Source organism: Pelodiscus sinensis, chromosome 1, assembly GCF_052426305.1.
Source record: "Pelodiscus sinensis isolate ZL-2025 chromosome 1, ASM5242630v1, whole genome shotgun sequence".
NCBI classification, from domain to species: Eukaryota; Metazoa; Chordata; order Testudines; family Trionychidae; genus Pelodiscus; species Pelodiscus sinensis.
The window spans coordinates 241,612,925-241,638,675 of record NC_143052.1 but is presented as its reverse complement, the minus strand read 5'-3'; the positions used below and the strand labels follow the sequence as shown (position 1 = coordinate 241,638,675).

The window sequence follows — 25,751 nt, the reverse complement described above, 5'->3', positions numbered from 1 at the left end:
TCCTTCGGTTGCTCCATTTCCGGTCAGGTGGCTACCAGGTTGTCACTTTATTTAAAAACAAGTAAAACTCAGCTTCCTTGTTCAAGGTGGAAAGTCAGAACAGCAACTATTTGAGCAACAACTCATATAAATAGGGCCCTACCAACGTCACGGCCATGAAAAACACACCAGAGACTATGAAATCTAGTCCCCCTCATAGGGAAATCTAGTCTTTTGTGTGCTTTTACCCCAGGGATTTCCTAGGAAGAGACCAGCGTTTCTCAAATTGGTGGTCTTGACCCAAAGGGAGTTGCAGGGGGAGGGTCACCAGGTTATTTTAGGCAGGTTACAGTATTGCCACCCTTACTTTTGTGCTGCCTTGTGCACTGGGCAGCTGGAGAGTGGTGGCTGTTGGCCAGGCACCCAGCTCTGAAGGCAGAGCCCCACCAACCACAGCACAGAAGCGAGGGTGGCAATACCATACCAGGCCATCCTTATTTCTGCACTGCTGCTGGCAATGGCTCTGTCTTCTGGGTTCTCAGCCAGCAGCTGCTACTCTGTAGCTGCCCAGATCTGAAGGCAGTGCTGTTGCCAGTAGTAGCACAGTAGCAGTACTGCAACCTCACCTGCATGACAACCTTGAAAGCAACCACAATTCCTTTTTTGGGTCAGGACCTCTACAATTAAAGCAGCATGGCATTTAAGATTCAAATGACCGAAATAATTTGAACTTATTATTTTTTTTAAATCTTATGATTGTGAAATTGACCAAAATGGATGATGGATTTGGTAGAGTCTTACATATAAATTTCCTTGCATTGTTGGTTTCCAGGGAAATTCTGGCAACATTAATTTAGCAGCTTTCAGAAATAATCCCAAGCCTCAATCAAACATATCCAAGGAGTGTCTTGACTTTCACTCCTATAAAAGTATCTATCTTAATTAAGAAAAAAAGGAACTGGTTTCATAGCTATAACTGACTTTCATGAAATGGGAGCACAGGGAACAAAAAAACCTAACCACCCATGAGCCAGTAAAAAGTTGTTTATAGGGTAAGAAATCACCACTGCTACCATACCTGAAGCTCACTACTGAAAATACATGTTAAAAAGTGAGCAGAAATAAAAGTTTGGCATGATACTTACATAAACATTAAGCACACTGCTGATGTATGGAAGGAAAGCCCCCTTACTCTGTTCTGAGCCTCAAAAACACACTGGGCCTGATTTGTCTGTCACTTAGCCTGGCATAAATAAGGACTTACTCCACTGAGGTCTGTAGAGTTAGCCTGTTGTAAGTGAAGCTACAAAACAGGCCAATTACACTCTGTGTGCCAATGTGACTGAAAATTAAGAGCAGTACTCACAGGTTGAATAAGGTCTTTAGTTTTAAAAGGAATGCCTCCTACTGTTAAGTTCAACTGATACAGTCCTTTGTTCAAAGAAAACAGATCTCCTGAAACAGCTATTTTCATAACTGCATCCTTGTTGACCTTTATAAACAAACTTCTCTCCAGTTCTTCAACAGAGATCTGAATAGAACGGTAAATAAAAATATTCAGAGATACACAGGATTAGTCACAAGTCACAAAGTGCAGCTATAATTAATGAAATTCCCAACTTAAGAAAATATTTATTTTGCTGAACCCACTTCATTAACTTTTTGCAATCTATTTTGTCTTTTGATAAAAAACACTCTATAACTTGTGTGCTGTCATAACAGTAGAGTCTATCCACCTGTTTTATAACAAATAGAAGAAAATGCACATTTATGTACAATTGAAGCCAACATTGCAAAAGACAGAAAATACAATCTATCTTATGAGTGTCAGTGTTTTGGAGATGTAAAGGACTAAAAGCAATAACAAGTTATTTATTATCCTCCTTCTATTACAGCCATATATGAAAGAAAAAGCTGAAAGGACATGTAAGGGAGGGTTTCTTATTAGACCAGTAAATAATATCACAGATGCTTTCAAGACAGAAATGGGATTGGGACTGGTCCTGCCTTGGGCAGGAGGCTGGACTTGATGACCTCCTGAGGTCACTTCCAGCTCTATGATTCTATTAAGTGGATCCCATCTTGAAGCAGGGACAGCTTAATAAAGAACAAAGAACAAATGTTACATATTTGAGAGAGTTTTTAAAAAGTTTTATATTTATACTATGCTTTCCATTCCAAAAAGGATTCTAAGCAGCTTTATAAAGCATGGCTCTGATCCTCCAATGATAGAGATCCCTGTGTCTTTGCAAAACCCAACTGATTTCAGTAGGGCACCAGATAGGCACAAGGGTTTTCCTGCATGAGTCTTACTGAAGAATCAGTGTCATTGAAATGCAGCCACCTCCAGGGAAAAAGAGAGGCAGTCAAGAGCAAAACTGACATACACAGAACAAAAATGAAGTTTGGGGAAAACTGTGGCTAAGGTCACTAGCTCAAATGCTATTTCTTTGAGATGTGGCAAGGGATTTTTAATATCCACCCAGAACAGAAAGAACCTCAGTTATCTCACTTTAAATTCTCATCTAGATGTCTCTCTGGCACACCCATACTCCCTCCCTCCCCCCACACTTTTTAGAATGTCAAAACGCTGAGTTGATCCTATTGGAATTTGAACCATATTCTGACAAATATGGAGGTGTCAAACTTGATGCTCAGAAGTAAAATTTTCAGATCTGTCTACAGGCTAGATTGACAAAAACTGAGGCGCTTAACTACCATTTGAGAAGCCAAACATTCGACATTTAAGCACCAGTGAGATCCTCAAAACACCCACTGACCAGACACCTAATCCTGGAGGTGCCTAAATTCCCTGAGTACCCAAGTTTCTCCCAGTAAAATCCCCATAGCACTTAAGTGCCCTCTGCTAGCATGCACAAAACTGCCTAAAACCAAATGCTGCTGAACTGCTCAACACCCTAATTCATGCCTAAACCCTGGTAGGATTGTTAAACTCAGGATTACCTGCCTATCTCTGTAGCAGGAGTCGATTCAGTGGCAGTCCTCATAGTACACCTACTGGATTGGGCCTTGCACAAAACAACCAGGGCAAACACAGCAGGAATTTTGAGAGCAGGGTATTGTGTCATTATACCCAGAAAGGCAATGGTCAAGCCAATCATCTAGGATGTTGTCATAGTCCCACCTGGGTTCCCAAGCTGAGTGCCCCAACCACAACTATTGTTTATAAAATGGTAGTATCTAGTCGCAGACCATGACACCACCATGCCAGGCACTGTACAAATACAGAACCAAAATATGGTCCCTGCTTCCAGGGAACTTACATTCGAACTGCAAGACACGAGACAAGAGAAGGATACAGAAAGATGAGGAAAGTGCAAGGAAATAATGAGATGATGATGATTAGCGTCGTAGGTGGTGGTATCAGAAGTGCATACGAGCACATCATTCATTAGGCATTAATTCCAAAGCCAGAATAGATCAGACTTATCAACTAAGATGACCTCCTATACAGCCGGTCCCTGAGTTACGAACAGTCGACTTACGACCGTTCGTACTTATGACCTAACCTCCTATTAAGCGTTCGTAAGCCGGTCCCCGACTTACGAACGTGTGATCCGCGCTTACGAACATTGTGGTTGCCTTTAAATGAATGGGGTCCGACTTATGAACACTTTGAGTTATGACCAAGTGTCTGGGACGTAACTCGTTCATAAGTCAGGGACCAGCTGTATAGCACAGGTCCTAGAATGTCCCCAAAAGAATTCCAAGGGCAGATCTAGGATATCCAATCTTGATTTTAAAATGGATAGTGATAGAGCATCCGCAGGAACCTTGGTAAATTTTCACAGTTGTTAATTACTCTCCCCATTAGAAATGTATGCCTTATTTCCAGACTGAATTTGCCTAGCTTCAGCTGCCATGCTTAAAACTTTCCTTTTCTGTGATGCTTTGCTCATCAAGCTTTCCAGAGCCATCAGAGCAGAGAGTGGGTGGGCATTTAGTTATTTATACAGAGTGGAATAACTACAAAAGGAGAGATTGGAAGGACCCCACCCAGAATATCCAATCGACCTGTGGTTCAGACACTCACTTGGGATATGAGAGATGCAAATTCAAGTATCTGTTCCAAATCAGGCAGAGCAAGAATTTGAAAACAGGTCTCTCACACCCCGGGTGACTGCTCTAACCACTGTGATAGGACCATAATAGCAGTGGGGAGAAGGGGCTAAATCTCATTTCAAAAGAGATTCAGGCATTTAGGGACTTATTGCAGTTTGCCTCCTAAGCACCTAAATCATTTCTGAAACTGGGATTTAGGGCTTTAAGTCACATAGGACTAAATCAAAGGTGTTTAGGCACATAACGCCCATTGAAGTCAGTGATACCTAAATACCTAGGGTTGGAAGAGACTTCAGGAGGTTATCGAGTTCACTCCCCTGCTAAAAGCAGGACGAATCCCAACCAGTTGCTGGCATTCCTGTTTTCCATGTTACCCCCTCCCTTTGGTTATCTATGTTCTGCATTACTACTACACATTTGTGGAGAAAACTAACTTGCACTGCATCTCAATTTGTTATTTTCCCCCCATATTTCTAGTAGCGCCAAGTTCCTTGGCATTCACTGTCCTCACTGGTTTTAGTATTATTTGCAAATTTCATTTCAGATGTTGTCCCCCCCCCCCCACTTTCCAGATCTGTAACAGAGATATTAGTATCTGTGACCCCTGCAGTGTCGCCTGCAACACCCCTTTTCACAGCTTAATACATTACCTTTTATTTACCATTCCCAGGTCCTGCAGCCAGTTTCCAATCCATATGCTAGTATTCATATATAAGCCACTCTGAATTAATTTGCTGAGCACCAATTTGTTACATTTTACCAAAAGTATATCTAAAATCCAAATGTGTTATATAACAACTGTGTATGCCCTTCAGCTACTAATCTATAAATCTCTATATTCAAAAGAGAGCAATAAGATTTGCTACACAACTTGTTCTTTACACAGGCAAAGGCCAATTACTGAATGACTCTGAAGATATTCAAAACCTTCACACAACTGGAGTTACATACTATACTTCATGAGATAGAACATACACCTGTCTCCGATGATTCTGCTTGTTTATCGACTATCCTCTGCCCCTTCATCGACTGAGGGGGGTATAATAAGACTATTATCATCTGTATAATATCATGACTTGAAGACTCCAGTCAGGATCGAGACCTGCGCACTATACAAACTCAGGCCTTGATTTTGCACCCACTAAAAGCCCACGACAAAACATCATTGACTTTAGTAATAATGGAGATGGGGCTTCCAGTATTTCTACACTGCAATTATACACCTGCAGCTTGCCCATTTGGAAGGGTTCTGTGTATATATATATATATATATGTTTTAATTAGATTTCATAAATGTAAAATAAGGATTTTGGGAGGGGAGGACACTCTGAATAAGCCATGGGGGAAGAAAGAAGGGACTGCTGAGGTTGAGACCAGTGGACAAAGATGGAAAATAAGGAGAGGAAAAGTAAAAAGGGGAAAGGACTGGGAAAGGTGTGAGAAACAGAATGGGCAGGGAGCATGACATTGCACTGCTGAAGGGTAAAAGAAGGATGAGATGCAAGGGATGCCAACAACAAAGGAGAATGAGAAAATGAGCAAATGAGGAAAAAATATCTGAACTGCATGTTTCAGAGCTGAGTGAATAATAAAGTCAAGAGGCGGTGGTGTGAAGACTCCTCCCAGCTGCTATTCACTATATGGAGAGACAGAGGAGAGACCTGTGGATGAGTCTTTCTATATCTGGTGGGACATTTAGCATGATATTAGAGATGGGATGAAGAATAGATTTATTAAAACATCCCCACAGGCTGTGAAAAACCCTGGAAGAATAAGTAATATCCCCATGTCAGGAACATGGAGTACACGCATGCGCGCGCGCGCACACACACACAAGCAGCATGTAGACCACAGCAAGAAGAGCAGCAACTGAGAATAAGGGGTTTTGAGGAAAAACAGGATGATAGAAGTCCTCAAAACACTACTGGCAGGTGAAGGATAATTATCTTAATTATAGACTAATTACATTAATAATTTCCCTTTTGATCCACTGCTGTCATAACAGCAAATAAACACAGACAGAAACAAGACCCTACATTCTTCACTCATCCCACACTTAGAAAGAAAATCTCTTCCAGACTTTTCTTCCTACTCTGAAAGTTGTGAAAGTTCACATTGATTCACAGTGAGGTCTGGTGCTTATGTTATGTTCCCAACTCAAATGGTTTAACAGGTTTATTGAAGCTGCTGTGACTCACACAACAGCCTTAAAAGCATCAGCTACTATATATATATTGTTTTACATTTTTCATCCCAAGTTTAAACACTAAGCCATCCCATCACTCCAAACATACAACTACAGAAATCACTGCAAGTGGCAGAGAATTTCAAATTATGGGGCTAAATATTTAGTTTTGTAAGACCTGGCTTGAAGCTGCTCATAAATATATTGCATATGACAACGTCTCCACTGTTGTCTTAGAGACAGAAAATTATTTGTTTCAGTGAAAGTGAGAGAACTGAATGAGATGTTATTTGATATACTGGAAGTATTACCAAATGTCTATCGGTTAATAGTAATATACTACAGAGTATGTTCTTCCAACTGTTCTTTAGATAGAAAAATCCTGTACCCAATTTCTCATACATGAAATTTGAAGGGACATTTAAAAATAATATTTTGTAATTTCAAGCCTTCACCCTTCCTCCAGAAATACTACTATTCTTGACTTTAGACTACAGGCAGTCCCCAGGTTACATGGATCCGACTTACATCGCATCCCTACTTACAAACAGGGTGAGGCAACCCCGCACTAGCTGCTTCCCCCCAGCAGACCAGGGAGACGCGGAGCGGCTTTTCTCAGCAGACACCTCAGCTTGAGAATAAAGGACTGAGGGAAGTGAGGTGTGGGAGAATAAAACTGAGCTCTGGAGAAATGTTTGGCTAGAGTTTCCCCTACAATATGTACCAGTTCCGACTTACATACAAATTCAACTTAAGAACAAACCTACAGTCCCTATCTTGTACGTAACCCGGTGACTGCCTGTACTAAAATTAACCAGAAGTTTTTACTGATTCAGTCTTCAAGAAACAAATAACTTAAGGTCAAAAGGTTCAACAGGAAAAAACAAATTAATGGGAAAGGGAAAAGAAAGTGTAAGAGAGAAAATGAATACATAAAATGCTAAATATTTCATAAATCCATATTGCAAGCTTTCTTGCTAATTTGGCCACATATAATAATGCCCAAGAATCTGAAATTTCCAACATCACCAGAAATTAGAAGACATGTCTCTGAGTATGAAGAAATGAATCCACACAAATTCAAAAAATGATTGAATCTTCTTGCAATATTCTTGGGAATTACATAATTAGGCAGCTAAGTAAGCAGACATCAAAATGTTTTTTAACAGGCTCCCCATATATTTATGGAGGAAACAGACTAGTCTATTTAAATAAGCATTCTTTGTAGTTTAAAGAAAGACATTGACATAGAACTCAGCCATATCTTGTGCTGTTCCAGTAGTACAAAGGTGACGTAAAGCTGCCTTTCAGAGACGGCTAAAGATTCCCACACATACATACCATCTGAGGTAGTCTGCTGCTAGCACAAAGCTAGTTCTACAACTGGGCCCCCAGCTACTCTAGAGGATGACTCAGCCTGAATATTTGGTGCAGGAGAGCAGGGAAGAAGGAAAGGCGGCATATCTCCAACACTGCCATATCTGCAACAGAGGCTTGAAGATATACAGCACCCCCTTCAAAGAGGTGCAACAGCCTCTTTTCTAGTGCCCGTGAAGGTATTATTCTTGCCAAAGGCACAGTGCTTCCTAGAACTCTGGTTGAGGCAGTGCATCTCTCCATGGCCACCCCTACTCCAAGGTTCAACTTGTTGCTACTCTTGAATAGTGACATAAAGGCCCCCATTCACCCACCACTGTGTTATGCTAGTGCAAAATGGAAAGCGGGCTGGGCAGATTCTGTACTGTGTCTGCAATCAGAGATTAAAAGCAATGTTCTGTCTATATAAAGAATGTACCCTAATGTGCTATATTGAGACTGATGTTTTAGATGACTTCTTGAACACTAGAAAAAACAACAATTGTTTCATTTCCATCATTAAATATACAATATAAGGGCATGTTAAACATGAGGCTAAGTCCAAAAAAGCCAAAGTGCACTTTAGATGCAGCTCAAGAATCAAACAGTGTGAAAGCAACATCCATGAAACAAGTAGCTCATACTCACCGTTTGCCACATGCCATGGTTGATAACTGGCCCACTGCTAGTCACGCGTCCTATTCCATTGTACTTCAACTGCAATTCTAACCGTCCGTTGCGCAATGCTAAGACTATCCATGTGCTGTCTTGATGGCCTCCAGCAAAGAAAAGGATACCTTCATGATCAAAGGTTCTAAAGTCGAATTCAGCCACAAGTCTGACCGCATGGGTGTCAAGAAACAAATTAGTTATGCAGAATTAAAAAACCATTCTGTGCTTTCCATAGAGAGAGCATCAGTTCAGATAGTTAAGAACCAAATATTAAAAAGTATTAGCTTTTAACTCAGTTCTGAAAGACTAAACTTGGTGAAGGGCATATTATATGAAAACAGTACTAGAGAACGTAGTCATATTTCAGAGATTATCAAAGATTATCAGATTCTCTGGCACAAGGACTACCGTCTTGGTTACTTGTCTATACAGTGCCTTGCCTAATAGGGGTCTGGTCTATCAGGGTTCCCAGGTCTATCACAATACAAACTAATAAATAATAATTTTAGTTTTAAATGGCTTTTTAATTCCAGATATGTCCTGAAGGGACACCGAAAGTATTCAGCTGCAGTTCTAAAAGCATTCTCACCTTGTGGGTTGTTTCCTTTTAAATCGTAGTCGGATAATAGGTATACCACTGAACATCCTCCCCAGGTACAGAGATTTAACACTCTTCGTAAGAGCAAAAGGCACACAAGGTATAATATCCTATAATCAAAATATATTTGTAGACTAATTATTTGCTTATATATGAATGAAAGACGACAACAATCAAGTGGAATTTCCTTTGCTATTTTCTAAGCTCAAACACTCATGACATGGATAAAGTTGTTGATCAGGGTGTGACAGGGTGTACCAGCCCCTCACTGGGGAAGCAAGGCCTAACCAGACCCACCTGACTGAGGAAATCCCACCCCTGCAGATCTGCTGGGCAGGCTCAGACTGCAGCCCGGGTCTAAAGACCTGGAGAGAAGCTCAGTCTGGGCTGGCTGCCAAGGCAGAAGAAGGCACTGCCAGAGGTCCTGGAGGTGAATTACCAGAGGGACCAGACCTGGAGACCAGCCAGCGAGACCCCAATGCTACTGCAGAAGATCCGGAGGAAGGAGACACTGCCAGAGCTCCTGCAGGTGAACCGCCAGAGGGGCCAGACCTAGAGACCAGCCAGCAAGACACCAGTGCTACTGCAGAGGAGCTGAAGGCTGGTAGGAAATAGGGATGTAATAATGTAGTTGATTAACCAATAAGCAAAAGCGTACTGGTTAATGCTATAGGCTACACGCATTCCCCCCCCCCCACACCAGTACATTTTTTAGCAGGCTGGCCAGGTGCCCAGCTTAGTCCTGGCTTGTGCTGTGTCCGGGACCTACCCCTGCTGTGGCTCTGCATTTAAAGTGTACTAGGAGCTGGGCTGCCAGGCTGCCTGGCTCAGTCCTTGCACACACCAGGTCTGGGAGCTCAGGCCATGCCCCCTTTCTGGACAGTACCTGCTGCCACCCCACACTGCTGCCACTGTATCAGAGGCAGCAGCACAGGGTGACAGGCAGCCAGTCCACGAGGGGAGCTGTTTTTTTAACTGGCTCCCCTTGCAGACTGGCTCCTGCTTGGCGCCCCATGATGCTACCTCTGATACAGAGGCAGCAGTGCAGAGTGGCAGGGGGCTCCTTTGGAGTGAGACCAGAGCGCACTGGCTGCAGGCCCTGCCCCATAGGACTATAGAATAGTCCAGTAACTGATAAGAATTCATGACATTAATCAACTATTTAATTAACCAATATGTAACATTCCTAGTAGAAAGTAGCCCAGGGTGGGAGAGTCTATCTTGAGGAGCTCAGCATGTTACGGGAAGAGTCCTTACTGAGCTAGCAGTGGACCATGCCACTGCTAACAGGCCCCTGGGCTGGGACCCGGTGGAGTAAGGATGCTGCCCTACCCCTCTCCTTTATCCCCAGACCGTGGGGCTGGCACCCAATGCTATGGACTCCAGCTATTAGGCCACACTGCCCCAGCAAGTGGAGTGGTTAATATTGACTTTGACCACTAGGCCGCACTGCCCCCAGTGTGAGGGATTTTCGTTATTGACTTCAGCCCCCAATGAGAAGGCCTGGGGTAGAGGACAGGGGAGGAATTGCTGAACGTATGGGGTTGGGGCTGAAATTTCAAAAGCCCTTGGGACTCAACTACGCCTCATGGAGGTGGGGGGTGGTGAGTACCTCACCTCATTACACAGGGTATCAATGATTAAACTCCAACTGCTGATAAGCTAAGTCTACAATACTTGATTTTAGTTGTGAGGACACTTAAAATTCATTTCCTCTAGCTTCCCCTGGGAACATATTTTTTTCTATAGCACATTGAAATTATATTTACATATTAAAGAACAATTTTGAAAAGTCCACTATAAAAAACTTGCTAATGGATGCCTTTTGCATGCATGGCAAGTATCAAAGCTACCTGCCTGTCTCAGCCAAAGAGGGAAAAAAACCCAAATGGATAGTGGCATGCAACAAAAAAATTCAACTTAAATCATGCCATTAGATTTGTACACTGTCCTCAGTGAGTCTATTTTAGAAAAGTTTATGCAGGCAGGTATAAATTACAGCTCAGTAGAGGAAAGGCAGTGATTCCAGTGCCACCCTCTTTGACAGATGGGCAAATAGATGTTTAGTGAGAGCCTGAGAAGTTAAGTCTTGAGTAGATACATTCCCTCTTCATCATTACAAGACCTGTTTCCAACAGGGTCTTGACAAGAAGACACTGGCTTCTTATGGGATCTACTACCCAATCAAGTAAGCCTGGCCAGATGGACTCTGCGTTATTTAACCCACACAACTATTTCAAAGCTTTTTGTTTTTCAGTTACTGAAATGAAAGACAACTTACCTCACAAGTGTTCATGTCCCGGGAAAGCTTAACTCTCCCTTTGCCATCACAGTGACATGTGTAACTCCCTGGTGAATTGACACAAGTTTGCTCACAGAGTTTCTCTTCACATTCATTCACATCTATACACCATCAACCAAGATAAAGAGGGGACAGTGAAAAATACTGATTAATTGTTTTAAGTAAATGGTCTTCAGGCCATATATTTTTGCCATGCTAGAGTGCCCTTCATTTGATGATCTCAAAATGCTTCTACTTAGTAATTACCCCCTCAATAACTCTCCTGGTCTCCTGATTCATATCCCTGTGCTCTAACTGCTGGACATGCTTCCCTATAAGGCCCACTCTAGTACACTTGTGAGTAGCTCTGAGTTGTTTTGGTAGCTCAGCTGCGGTCAGCATGAGACTACCTGCATGACTACTACTCAGTGTAATGGCTGCATAACTGGGTCCTTAATAAACAACAAGAAACTGATAGTAGTAATGAGATGTCTCCATTTTATATCCTTTCTTTGTGTTTTCTCAATAACTTCAAAGATCTACAGGGAAAAGCCATATTTGTGGCTCAAGGATCTATGAAGCTACTAAAAACAAAAACCACCTTTCATATCATTAAGCTACTCAGTAGTAAGGCTGGATGCAATGCTGGTCCTGGAACATTTGCTCAATCACACACACTTGCAGGCAGTCTAGTCAACAGAACTGTACATAGCCCCATTTACAAGGGATTTGTAGCACAGCTAAACACTACAGGAGAGATTTCAAAACAACTACTGCTCTGCAGTGTTCTGCCACCACAAACGGAGACTAGGAATGTAAGGAAGTGAGTAATTAGCTAATCGTGTATTCGACAGAATTTCTATCGACTAAATGATTAGTCGATAAGGGAGGAAGTGCTCAGTCCCGGCTCGTGCCAGATCCGAGAGCTAACACCCGCTGCAGCTCTGCAGTTTAAATGGGCTGCCTGCCCGGCCAGCTCTTACTACATTTAAACTGCAAAGCTGCAGCGGGGGTAGGTCCCACACCTGGTGCGAGCTGGGACTGAGCCAAGCTTGAGCAGAGACAGCAAGGGGGGGAGGGCAGGAATGCAAGTAGTTGACTAGATTAACCAATAAGCCTAGGCTTATCAATTTGTCGACTACTCGCTTACATCCCTAATGGAGACAATACTATGACCAGATTTGCCTGGATCCCAACCAGATCTGTGGCTGTCACTATACAAGAAGTCTCAGTTATTTTGTTTTGTACAGTCTTATTCAAGTCATCTTGATGACTGAAAACCTGACAGAGTGGCTCGCAGACACTGAAAGGCAACCAACCTAGAGTGGTTAAATGAAGAACTAAAAAAACAAACAAATGAAGACTGTTAGAATGTACTGTACAATTCCATTGTGCTTTACCTGGCCAAAGAACTTCATAAATGTTACCATAGAATTAATCCCATTATTTCCATTCACTTACCTTGACAAGACTTGCTTAAGTTATTATATTTGTAGCCTGTATCGCACAGACACGCATATGAGCTTATTAAATTTTTACAACGAGCTTCTCCACAGATGCCTGTTGATTCTGTGCATTCGTCTATGTCTGCAAAATAAACAGTCAAACACAGAGGGCGATTTCAGATTATTATCATTTCAATGTTTGCGAGTAAGGCAGTGGTCACTATCGTCTCAGTTATTTGGATAATTGAGAGGTTTACTAATATCCTTGAGAAACTGGTGTTGGTCTGATAAATATTACCAGGAAGGAAGCAACTACAGGCTATAGGTTTCTCTTCAATAGCTATAGGTTTCTCTTCAAGCCATTGGCTACTTTTGGAAGAGAAATGAAAAGTGAGCCAGAGGGAAAACACTGCGGGTATGTCTACACTACCGTCCTAGTTCGAACTAGGAGGGTAATGTAGGCATACCGCACTTGCAAATGAAGCCCGGGATTTGAATTTCCCGGGCTTCATTTGCATAAGCGGGGAGCCGCCATTTTTAAATCCCCGCTGGTTCGAACCCCGTGTAGCGCGGCTACACGGGGCTCGAACTAGGTAGTTCGGACTAGGTTCCTATTCCGAACTACCGGTACACCTCGTAGAACGTAGAACGAGTGTACCGGTAGTTCGGAATAGGAATCCTAGTCCGAACTACCTAGTTCGAGCCCTGTGTAGCCGCGCTACACGGGGTTCGAACCAGCGGGGATTTAAAAATGGCGGCTCCCCGTTTATGCAAATGAAGCCCAGGAAATTCAAATCCCGCGCTTCATTTGCAAGTGCGGTATGCCTACATTACCCCGCTAGTTCGAACTAGCGGGGTAGTGTAGACATACCCTGAGAAAATAGACCCAGTTGCCAAGTTTGATAGGGCTACAAACCATGGAACAATATGAGCACATAGCCAGGAAGTAGACAGTTTTGTTTTGTTGAAAAATAAAGATTTGAAACACAAAAGCAAAGATTATTTTAACAAATACAGGTTTCTCCTTTCCCCTGCTTTCTCTCTTTCTAACACACACAGTTTCATAAAATGCATGTAATTTTTTAAAAAAATTCTCAGCCTTTGTTTGTAATTCAAAATTTCAATTACTTTACATAATTTCCACAAATCTTTCAAATGCCATCTCTCAAATTTCACCTAAACTATATCGTTTTAAATTTAAAACACCTGAGGCATACACAAACCCAAAATTACAAGTCACCTCACAGCTCTTTCTAAGAAAGAACCTTTATTCTCAAGGTAACAAAGTTCTAGAAAAAACACGCATATAAGAATGTGTTGTTTTTATATTCTAGAAGCTTCCCAGAAATCACTCATCTATCTTTTGGGGCCTCAGTAGGACAAAGTTCTTCCAAAACCTTCCCAAGGATTGTGGCTCTTCCCTTTGACAAAAACTTCTGTGTGTTTGCGGGATCAGAAAACAGCAAACATTCATGTCCTGGTAGGGGAATGGAGTGGTCATCACATGTGTCTACCCAGAGCATGTTTAAATTCATGCTATTTATCAAAAGTCTTTTCTTTGTGTCTCTCTAGAGAAACTAGTATAAACTACTATATAAGCATCTCCAAGTGGTGGTACTTTTCTAGGGGGGTTACAAACTTAGTGAATTTGCCTAATCAATCTCCCACCCCACACTGTTCTTAGTTTCTGTAGGAGTTGTGGTCCCTCTCCCTAATGGAATTACATACACAAACTTAACATGGTGATCTTCCAAAGATATTGGAGGAAATTTCCATATCTCATACTTAAGTTTGCTGACAAAGTTATTGCCTTGGAGCTTTTGCATATGCCTGGATCTACTTTCTGTACTCTGTGTGTCAACCAACATTCTTATAAGCAGGGATGACTGAACTGTTATGAAAAATTCTGTGGCAGCACAAAAAAGTGTATACATCATCTGTCTTTTGAATGAGATAAATAGAGTGGAGAGCTGGGCCACTTGTGGTCAGTAATGAACTCATGGCACAGCATGCAAGAAAAGGGCATTTGAAAACTGAATTAAAACTGAAGTTAAATTCTGCTGACACAAGATTCATCTTGAAACTTCAAGTGGACTTGACATCCTGCTTCACTTTCGTTCCTAAACTGTTTCGTAGCTAGAGTGACCAGGTGTCCGGTTTTCAACTGGAACACCTGGTCAAAAAGGGATCCTGGTGACTCTGTTAAGCACTGCTAACCAGCCCCGTTGAGTATCCAGTTGATGGCGCTGTGCAGTGGAGCTTGCAGGCTCCTTGCTAGCCTCCATGCCACACAACTCTCCGGAAGCAGCTGACATGTCTACTCTCTGGCTCCCACATATAGACACAGCCTAGAGGTGCCATATGCTGCTCCCACCCTAGAACACCACCCCCTGCTGCTCCCATCTCCTAGGAGCTGGAGAGGGACATGCCACTGCTTCTGGGAGCTGCTTGAGGTTGGAGCATGCACCCCAACTCCCTTTCCATCCCCAAACTCCCTGCCCCAGCCCTCATCTCCCTCTGAACTCCTCAGTCCCAGTCCAGATAATCCTCCTGCACCCAAACCCCTTTTCCCCAGCCCCACCCTAGAGCCTGTATCACCAGCCAGAGCCCTTAACCTCACCAACCCTCAGAGCCAGCCCAGGGAAAATGAGAGACAACAGCAAGGGAGCTGGAGTGAGCAGGGGCAGAGCCAAAGAGAAAGGGCAGGGCAAGGCAGGGCAAGGGAGTTTGGTTTTGTGCAAGGAGAAAGTTGGCAACCCTATTTCTAATGTTGCTATTTGCCTTCACCGCGTCATTTCAACAGGGGTTAATTGTAAATGAGATTATGCCAGGAAGGCTGAAAGCTCCATTCTTTGCACTTTCACCTTCTGAAGTTATTAGCTGCTCTACATGCCCAGATTAAGAAATAATAATCAATGTAACAAATAGCACTAAAAAGAAAAGCCATACAACAGGCTTGTCTATTGCAAAGCAATGAGACTAGAAATAAACAACACTCTTCTTGCCAAGTCTTATTCCTCTCAATGTTGTCAGGATGTCAAGGCCGATCAGCTGGACCAAATTAGCACAATCCAACCCACAAATCCTCTGTGAATCACTCCCTATGTTCTGATGTTGCAGAAAAGCACGGTGTGACTACTGGCATGCCTAGGCATGTACTCCAAACTTGCACTACTGAAGAAAAATTCTAATAGGCTGCAGTTACATGAAAACCTAACCAAACACCAACTATTAACACTTTCTTTTGGCCTAAAAATTAAAACACAACATTTGGGCTACGTCTACACTGGCATGATTTTCCGGAAATGCTTTTAACGGAAAAGTTTTCCGTTAAAAGCATTTTCGGAAAAGTGCAACTAGATTGGCAGGATGCTTTTCCGCAAAAGCACTTTTTGCGGAAAAGCGTCCGTGGCCAATCTAGATGCGCTTTTCCGCAAAAAAGCCCCGATCACCATTTTCACGATCGGGGCTTTTTTGCAGAAAACAGTACTATGCTGTCTACACTGGCCCTTCTGCGCAAAAGTCTTTTGGAAAAAGGCTTTTGCCCAAACGGGAGCAGCATAGTATTTCCGGAAAAGTACTGATGATTTTACATGAGATCGTCAGTGCTTTTCCAGAAATTCAAGCGGCCAGTGTAGACAGCTGGCAAGTTTTTCCGCAAAAGCAGAAGATTTTGCGGAAAAACTTGTCAGTCTAGACACAGCCTTAGTGTAAACTAACAGGATAAAATACAATTGTCACAACTACAGGTTTCCTAGGATTTGGTCTCGTATTCTGCTCATACCCCCAAGATTCTCACTTAGCAAATTTTATCTTGGGACTTCTCTCCCTCTGCTCCCTTCTTAACAGGGCCTTTTCCCCAGGAGCAGGAGGGTGGCCCCATAACTATGGTAGATATTTGCTGAAGGCCACTGCAGAAATCCCCATTCACCACAGCTCCACTGAGGACTGATTTAAGAGACCTGCAATTCATTATTTAAAGTTGAAATCTATGTGAACATTGGTACTGATAAGCTGGACCATTGTCCTTTTCCAGTCTGGAATAGACTCTTTCAACTCTCACCCCTTTGCTCCACCCCAAGTTCAGGCTTCCTCTTCAAAAGCCACAGAATCTGATGTTCTCCCAATGTGGTCTTACCACCACCCTTTCAGTAGCCTAGGCTTCTCTCATCTAGGGCTGGAGCACTCATGGGGAAAAACTGATGGATGCTGACCATCAACGGACTGTCCCATCAGCTCATGCTTTCCCCCCAGTGCCTCCCACCAGACACTGGGCCTCACAGATCAGTGCTTCCTACTCCCTCCCTACAGTTCCCACTCTCGTGGTAAACTGTTTTGCAGCACTCAGGAGGCTCTAGGGCTGAGGGGAGGAGCAAGGGTATGGTGTGCTCAGGGGAGAGAACAGAACTGGATGGGAAGAGGCTGGGCAAGAGTGGGGCAGGGTGCAGAAAAAGGCAAGGTGGGGTAGGGCCGTGAGGGAAAGAGTGGCGTGCAGGAGAGGCTTGGGGCAGAGTATTCCCTCCACACTTTTGCAAGTTGGTACCTAAGTCCAAAAGAAACCTGCCTCCAGCCAGCACATCTCTACACTCACTCCTCCAATGGTCCCTCTCCCACTGCTGACTGACAAACAAATATTCTAAACTGGCTCCTAGCAACCCAGGGGACCCTCACAGAGTCCTGAGGTATCAAACCACAACCTCACTTCCACCCACACACTGTGCCTCCAAAGTACCCCAAATCCAATATAATATAAATGTCACACACACTTAATGTTCTCCACAGTGATTAAGAACTGCTAATCATTGACTTTAATGTATCAGGTTTATGGATGATCTTACCTTCACATATTTTATTGTTTTTATGAAGAGTGTAGCCACTGTAGCATGAACAGCGGTAGCTACCTGGGTTGTTGAGACAGACGTGGTTACAGCCACCATTCTGCACACTGCATTCATTAATATCTAGATAGCAGTAAAAAGTTACATTAGATTTTTCAGCTATTCAACACTATGTGAGTGAGGGTAGGAATGGGAAGTTGAAAGGAAAAAAAGAAAGGCAAGAGATAGAATAACAACATATATAAAAACAGCTTCAAAACATGCATACTGATTCAAACGTGTGTGCGTGTACACACCCATATATACACACACACACACACACACACTTGTTTATTGCACCTGTTATCTTTCACAACCAACCTTGACCTGTGGACTGAATCTCACAAATAGGTTGAGAGTTTTTACTACTGATAACAGTTCCCACTGAAGCTGATGGTACTATCGACATGAGGAAAGTGTCTGCAGAAGCAGACCTGATATACAACATCCTGGGCCACATCTGAGAAGGAATCTTTATATTTATAATTAGTTTGATCAATGCAGTATTGTAGCTGTACTAGTCCCACAAGGTGGGCGAGATAAAATCTTTTATTGTCTTAATTTCTGTTGGTGAGAGAGACAAGTTTGAGTTACACAGAGCTCCTGGGAAATGTACTCAGTGTCACAACTAAATACAAGAGGGAACTGATTATTCAGCATAAGTTGTTTACATGTATTTCAAGGGACCATTCAAGATGAAATGGCCTGTCTTCCACCTATGACCGCAGGTGTGTTAAGTAAGAGGTGGGAGGAGCCAGAAGGGAGAGGTTGTTAGTTGGGTACTGATTCTTCTACTAAACCATAATTAGTTTTATTTAACTACATAACTGAGCTCCGCTCAAGCTCATCTAAAGAAGTGGGGTTTGCCGACAAAAGCTCATGACACTAATATATTGTCACATTACCGAATTGGAGGGAAGCAGCCAGATCGCTGCTGCACCCCTAAGTGGGGGTGTTGGCCCCAGAAATTGGTATAAAAGGGAGCCATGTGGGGTATTGAATGGGAGCTTATTGTTTGCTGATCTTATGTACGCTATTTATGTGAGTGTATAATGTCTGTGTGTGTAGGTAGGAATCTGTAATCTGTGTGGAAGCTGAATATTTCTCTGAATGTGGTTAAGCATTGCTATGGACAGGCTGATTAGCCAGGCCCTGTGGGACAATGGCACTTGATGGGCCAAAGACACACCCAAAGAATGGGGGCTGTCACCTGAGAGCAGCCAGCAGGAAACACAGAGATTGGCCTCTGACCAGGTGACCTGCTGCATACAAGAAGAGGCCAGGAAGGAGGTATAAAGAGGCCATGTGGTCGATGCCATTTTGTTCTCAGCTCAGCACTTCATCCCAGAGGCAGCACTGCAGGGATCGAAGAGCCTGGAAGACCTGTGAACCCATCCTGACCCTAGGATGTGCAACAAGAACTTTTAAACCAGCAGCTGTAACATCTCTGCTAGAGCCTGCATCGAGGACTGGGAGATTCGGTGCATGTAACGTACTATTCTTTAACAACCTTACTCTCATGCTTTTCTTTATTGTAATAATAAACCTTTAGATATAGATTCTAAAGGATTGGCCCAGCGTGATTTGTGGGTAAGGTCCAGAGGGTAAATTGATCAGGGATCTGTGGCTGGTTTCTTGGAACCGGACAGAACTTGTTCGGGGTAGGTGGGATTGGGTGCTAGGACCCCCCCCCCCCACCTGTGTATAGGCCCGGGGCCATCTGGGGCACGGATATTGCTGCGGTGTCGGAGGGGTTTTGCTCGGGAGGCTTCAGGCAGGTTGCTGAAGCGCTCTGTGAGACTGGTTTGTGGCCTGTTTGGAGAGGTCACCAGTCTGGGGGCTGTAAGGAGCCCCGGATTTGAGCAATTCGCCCTGAGCGGATGCCCTCAGCTGTGCCCAGACACGGCCCGGTCCGTCACATATATATACAGACTTACATGGCTCTGAGAAATAATTACAGTGTCACATTTCGGTCCATGATTTTTAATGCCTAGCAAGGTTCTGAATTTAAACTTCCAGAATTGTCTTTTGAAGGTGTATAGATTTCCTTTTGAGAATGGTGTAATATGGACCTCTGAGGAGCTAGGAGAGGCTGGGCAGGTTGTTTAAAGACCAGAAGGAGGGTTCTATAAAATTTTCTTTCAGAGTGTAGTCCAATTGAGTATGGATTCTAATTCTTTAGTGATACCCCATATTGGTTCCAATGGGGGGTGGTAGGAGACAACTACAGGAGTACAGTCAGAGAGCATTTTATTTCTGTCCTGAAGCCAATTCTCTTGAGGTATTTAAGTGGACCATTCCATGATGCAATCTACTTATCTGATGAAGTGTGCTTGTTCGGAAAAGATAGTTTTAAGTATGTTAAGGTGTATATCCCAGACTTTCTCCTCAGAGCACATTCTGTAGTATCTGAATGCCTCACTGTAGAAAGCAAATTTCTTGGTGTGTTTTGGATGGTTGCTAGATCTGTGAATGGTGTAGTGATCTTTGAGTTTCTTGCACAGAGCTGTCTGCATGGCTCCAGGGATCCAGAAATTGGATGCTAGTCAATGGGAGTAGTCTAAAGAGAGCTTAATGGTGATTGTTGAAATTGTGGAAAAAAACTATGAGGGAGCTTAGGCTGTCTACCCAGAGAATGAAAATATCGATGTATCTCAGGAATATCATTGGTTTTGTGATAGAATTTCTGAACAAATGTTTTTCAAGGTGGTCCATTAATAGGTTGGCAGAGTGGGGAGCCATGCTACTACCGATGGCTGTTCCCATAGTTTGGGCAAAGAGTGTGTTGTTGAAAGTAAAATTGTTATGGGTGAAAATGAAATGGAGGAGTTTGGTGATGTGTTTTGGAGTGCCTCTGAGTGCTGTCCATCTTCTTGTACATATCTGAGGCAGGCATCAAAGTTATCATTGCAAGGGATATTGATGTATAGGGAAGTGACATTCATGATGGCGAGGATGATGTTCTGAGGGAGGTTGTTCGTACTGCAGATTTTCTAGAGGAAATCAGTTGTGTCCTAGAAGAAGCTGACCCTTTGGAGTGGTTCAAGGATGGTTTCTCTGAAGCCAGATATTCCTTCAGTAAGCGTGCCATAGTCAGACCTGATGACTCGGCCCAAGTTCCCTTGTTTGTGTATCTTGAATAGCACATAGAACATTCCTCTGGTGTGTCAAAGTGGTATGTTCTCCCTTGTATTTAGTTGTGACACTGAGTACATTATCTAGACCTGAGGAAGGGCTCTGTGTAGCCTTGAAAGCTTGTCTCCCTCACTAACACAAGTTGGCCCAATCAAAGATATTACTTCCCCCCACCTTGTCTTTATAGAAGTGAGGAGTAACATTATTTCAAACCAAACCTGTGGGTTCAAACTAACACGTCCTGGCACGCACTTCCTAGTTCGAATCAGTGATTTGAACTAGCGCGCCGGCGAGATCTTGCTAATGAAGCACAGGATATTTAAATCCCCGCTTCATTAGCGATTTCAAATGCCTGCATTTGCATCCCTAATCAGAACTAGGGTGCAAGTGTAGACATATCCTAAGACAATAAAACAAATGTAACTACCTTGTTCACATTTTCGCCCACGCCAGCCACGTTTGCAATGACAAAAGAAGTCACCCTTTAGATCTTCACATCGTTCAGTCCCCTCTTTCTGGCAAGGGTAAGGAGAACACTGATCTGGTAAATCTGTTCAAAAAAAAAAAAAAAGGAAAAGAAAACATCACATTGAACATAAATAGTTTGTTTCCCTGCCTCGGTCAAAATCAAGACATCAGAAATATAGGTGACTGGCACAACAGGCAGATGCTTCATAGTGCTAGAGTACTGATTGATCTTTCTGTCAATATTATGCAGCACCACATCAGCAGCAATCAGCAAAAACACTCAAGTTGAAGCTTACTTTATCAAAAATGGAAGGAACATTTTTTCATTATGGGTAAGGGCCCTACATTATAGAACACATACATGCCCCACTGTGGAGAAAACAGTTCAAATTTGCTGACTTTTAGGGAATACAGAAAAGCCCATCTACTTTCCCAGGCTTTTGAAAGAAAGAGGAGTAGGAAGAGGGGCACTGCTGGAGGAAGGTGTGGGTAAGGGGAGGAGTTGGTTGTTTTATTTTTGACTGTTGGGATGAAGTTATCAATAGATTAACAGGCTTGTTGTTAGTAAGGGCTGTATTTTACATAGCTGTCAAAATTGCCATGGGTATACTTTTTTTTTTTTTTAAGAGATCATAAGAAAGAAAGGGAAAGGAAGGTGTACTACTAATAAAATACTTTCAAAACACTAGTCTATAGACAGCACATTGTTCTTAAACATGCCAAGGCAAAATCAAGTCTAATGAGTGTCGGATTCTACCACTGATTTGTAAGCAGAACTCCAACTGATATCAGAAAGAGTTCTGCATGTGAAATGACATCAAGAAAAGCCTTTACAGCTGATTATTGTATCAGTCAGCAACATTTCAGTGCAAAATAGAAGGCACTCAGTTCAGGATTTTTAAATCAAATTCCAAACAGTTAACTTGACTGTTCTCAGAGTGAAATCCACCCACCCAGGCACAAAACCAAAGTACAAGAAACTAAGTAGAATACTCCCCTACAAAATCCATTGGCAGCACCTCTGCAACTGTCATAAACTAGAATATATTTGAGAGAGTTTGTCTGTCTGTTCAAGAACTCCTCCTAAACGGCAAGAGCTAGGGACCACCACATTTGGTATGCAGCTTCCTCTTACCATAACTTAAAGCAAGATAAGGGTTTGGTTGTGCCAGCAAAAGGGGATGTGCCTGGAATCGGATTGCTTTTCATAAAAACCATACAGAGAAGAAAATCACCAGGCAGGTGAAAGGAGCTGGCTGGAGGTACCCCCCTCTCCCATCTGGGACTGCCTAGCCCCAAGCCTCCCACCCCCCAGGTGCCCTTCAGGGAGGGCAGTGGCAGCTGAAACTCTCCCCTCTCTCACCCCCCACTCTCTCCAATTTGCACATGGACATTGCTGGCTGTTCCCCTTTGTCAGGGAGTGAGAGGAAAGTGCACAGTTTGCTGCATTCCTCACTCTGGCTGGGAAGCGCAGGAGGCAGATGAACCTGGACCTGCCCCAGCTAGAGGATATGCACCCCTCATCCAGCTGTGCCCGCTGGTGCTGGAACAATCATGGAGAGGAGTTTCTCACCTGACCCGAAGCTGCTGTGATCAGAGTGGGCTGGGGTAGTCCTGTCTCCCTGGGACAGCCTTCATATTGATCCCCTCCTCTCCAGCCCACACCAGAGCAATGATTTAAAAACAAAAATTAATTGAGTTAAGGACCAGAACAACGCTGGATAAATCTTCTAATACAGAATAAGTAAGGCCCTATCAAATTCACAGCCTTGAAAAATACATTGTGGATGATGCAATCTTATCACTCCCATGAAATCTGGCATGCAGTGGGTGGCTCCTAGCCTGTGCAGAGCTCCAACTGCTAGTCTCAACTGGAGATAGGGAGGAAAGAGACTACTTCTCCCACAGGTGCTGCTCTTCAGTTGTCAGGCCCACCTCCAGAATTTACTTGGCTGCAGAAAACTCAGGTGGCTTTAGCTGTCTTCTGCCCCCATGCTCCACAAGGAGAGACTCAGCTCCAGGAAAAATCAGACTTATGGTAACCTGTACCACCCCCCTCCAGACCCTCCAATCCTCATGTCTGTGCTGCTGACAATGAGACAAATAAGCAGGCCATCCCTTGACAATTATTTTTTGAAATATGCTCTGTGCACGCAGGTGTGTGCACTGAAGGGGAGGACAAATAGTGTTACCTCATCTCCCTATTCTGACAAGTCTGGTCAAATTGCTCAGCTTACAGAGGAGGTAAGACTTTGGGTTAAGTATTTCACAACTAACTAGCGAATGAGTTCCTTTGGCAAAATAATGGGAACAGTCCTTCTCTCCTCTTACTCTCCTTGACTTAGACTGCATGCCTTTGAAACAATTTACTTTGAAAATTTGAATAAAACACTTTCAAAGATGCAGACAAAGCAAATCTCTGACATATTTTTGAAGTATTTACAGCACAGTGATGTTTGTTTACTGCTCAATAAACATTCTCAAGGATTGTCTAAAAGGGGAAAATAGAACAGTTTCTGCAGAATAGCTAATAACTATAAACACTCTTACTCCACATTAAGGGGTTGTCTACACTTTCCATGCCACAGCTGCTGCTGTAGCACCTCATGAAGATATTTCCAATATTGACAAGATAACTTTCCCTACAAGCACAGGAACTCCTGAGAGGGGACGCCTTCCCATTTTCATCATACGATTGTATACATCTGGGGGGGTTCGGTTGGTATAACTGTATCACTTAGGAGTATGGATTTTCCACACCCACTGAGTAACAGTTATATTGACATAAATTTGTAGTGGGGATCAATCCCCTGCCGTCACAGCAGGACCAAGTACCATCCCTGACAAATTTTTGCTGCAAATGGTCTCCACAAGGATTGAACTCACAACCCTGGGTTTAGCAAGCTAATGCTCAAACCACTGAGCTATCCCTCCCCCCATCCCTGTTCTACCTCCGCCCTCCACTCTAGTGGAAACTTTTCTCCATTTTTTTCAGATATTATGAACACCACACCAGGCAGATATAACCACTGGGATATTTTTATCACTGAGGTCTGGTTGTGTGAGTAAACTGTGCCAGAGGCCTTTCAAACAACCAAAGGCATGCAGTTGACGCACTCTTAGCTGCTGTTGAAGTGGTCACTGTATGGCTTCATGAGTCATGGGAGCAAAAGTCTCCCAAAATCATTAGTGGCATTTCAACATCCTCAGTGGTAAGCCCCTGCTCTGTTTAAAAAAAAAAAAAAATCTCGGCTTGGAGCTTTCTGAACAAGTGTTCTTTAAGATATGTGCACTATGAATCTTCCCTGACTCCCCACCCCACCCCACATTAATGTTGGTAAAATGCACCTAGTGATCCACTTGCACTTGCAATATCATAGTACATCAGCAAAAAGGGGGACTTTTCTATGTATCAAAATGGTCTGGAGTCAAAATAAGAAATACACTTATCGCCCCATCTCAGTTCAGGAACCCCGTTGCTGCTAACCATCCACTATGTCTTGTACATTGCCGAGAATTGCAGCCCTTCCAAGCAGTACGCAATGAATGGCCTTGCACATTTGCATCACAGCAACCATCACAGTGCATTTACCAACTCCAAACTGATTCCGGACTGATCAGTAGCTATCTGGAATTCCAAGTTTCCATACAGTGATCGCGAGTCACTTCTCCATTGCCAGCATAACACTCATTTTGGTGTGGCTGATCTGGAGAGCTGAGGCATATAAACATCTAGGAATGTGGCTTTGCACATCTGAAAGCGCTGCAGCTACTGCTGGTCAACCCAGACCTGCATAATGTTATCCCACCAGTCACTGCTTGTTTCTCAGGCCTAGACCTTGTGCTCCATTGTCTGCAGCTGCTCTGTGAATGCCAATAACCACCTTGAATTGTTTCTATGTCTTACACAGCAATTTAGCCTCCAAGGATTCATCTTGTTCCCCACAACTCCTCTGCCAGCTCTGCAAATACTGCAGGATTATGGGTGCCATGCCTGCAATGCTCTTCATACCAGTGCAGAGCTGTGCAGGATCCATGCTTCTCATACATGTAGCAGACAAGAGGGTTTGAAAGGCTTTTGAAAAAAGGCACAAAATATTATAGGACGCAGATTAAAATTTTGGGATGGAGGAAACAGCATCACTGGACATTAAAACCACGTTCCCAATCACTCTTGCACAGCTTATTTACCCCAGCAGGCATTGTAAACGCTTCCCAAAACACAATGTGCTAGATGTAGGGCAGTGGCACAATAGGATAGCACACATGGTCACTTTTCTCTACATCAATGCAAGCGCTGCTAGTGAGGATGCACCGGCAACACAAGGAGCACAGTGTGGACATGCAGAAGTGATTCAATTACTGCAGTGGACGTGACTTATTAGGGTACCATATTTGAACTTTCAAAAAAGAGGACACTCCTGAGAGTGGGTAGCTGATACAGATAAGGACACTCCTGAGAGGGAGTGTATCTGTATCAGCTACCCACTCTCAGGAGTGTCCTCTTTTTTGAAAGTTCAAATATGGTACCCTAACTTAGTTCAACTTAATTTTGTGTTGTAGACTTGCTCTGAGTGCAAAATAGTGATTGCATTTTGAATTCAGTCTACTCTACAAGAGCTTCCACATATAGACAGACAAAGCCCTAATTTTCCACTGCCCTCAAAGGACA

At 43.2% G+C, this 25,751-nt stretch overlaps 1 protein-coding gene across 3 annotated transcripts in view; it reads right to left on the bottom strand.

The window, feature by feature from the left end:
* Positions 1-25,751, bottom strand: part of GAS6 (growth arrest specific 6) — a 57,972-nt gene that overhangs the window by 13,610 nt on the left and 18,611 nt on the right. For 2 of the 3 annotated variants that reach the window (XM_075918359.2, XM_075918348.2), the window contains exons 5-11: positions 21,039-21,161; positions 17,438-17,560; positions 12,616-12,741; positions 11,155-11,276; positions 8,865-8,983; positions 8,252-8,441; positions 1,346-1,510 (exon numbers count right to left, since the gene is read on the bottom strand). In XM_075918359.2, the coding sequence (XP_075774474.2) occupies positions 1,346-1,510; positions 8,252-8,441; positions 8,865-8,983; positions 11,155-11,276; positions 12,616-12,741; positions 17,438-17,560; positions 21,039-21,161 (968 nt within the window). The remainder of the gene's footprint in view (positions 1-1,345; positions 1,511-8,251; positions 8,442-8,864; positions 8,984-11,154; positions 11,277-12,615; positions 12,742-17,437; positions 17,561-21,038; positions 21,162-25,751) is intronic. The other variant, XM_089775410.1, reaches the window with a different exon arrangement.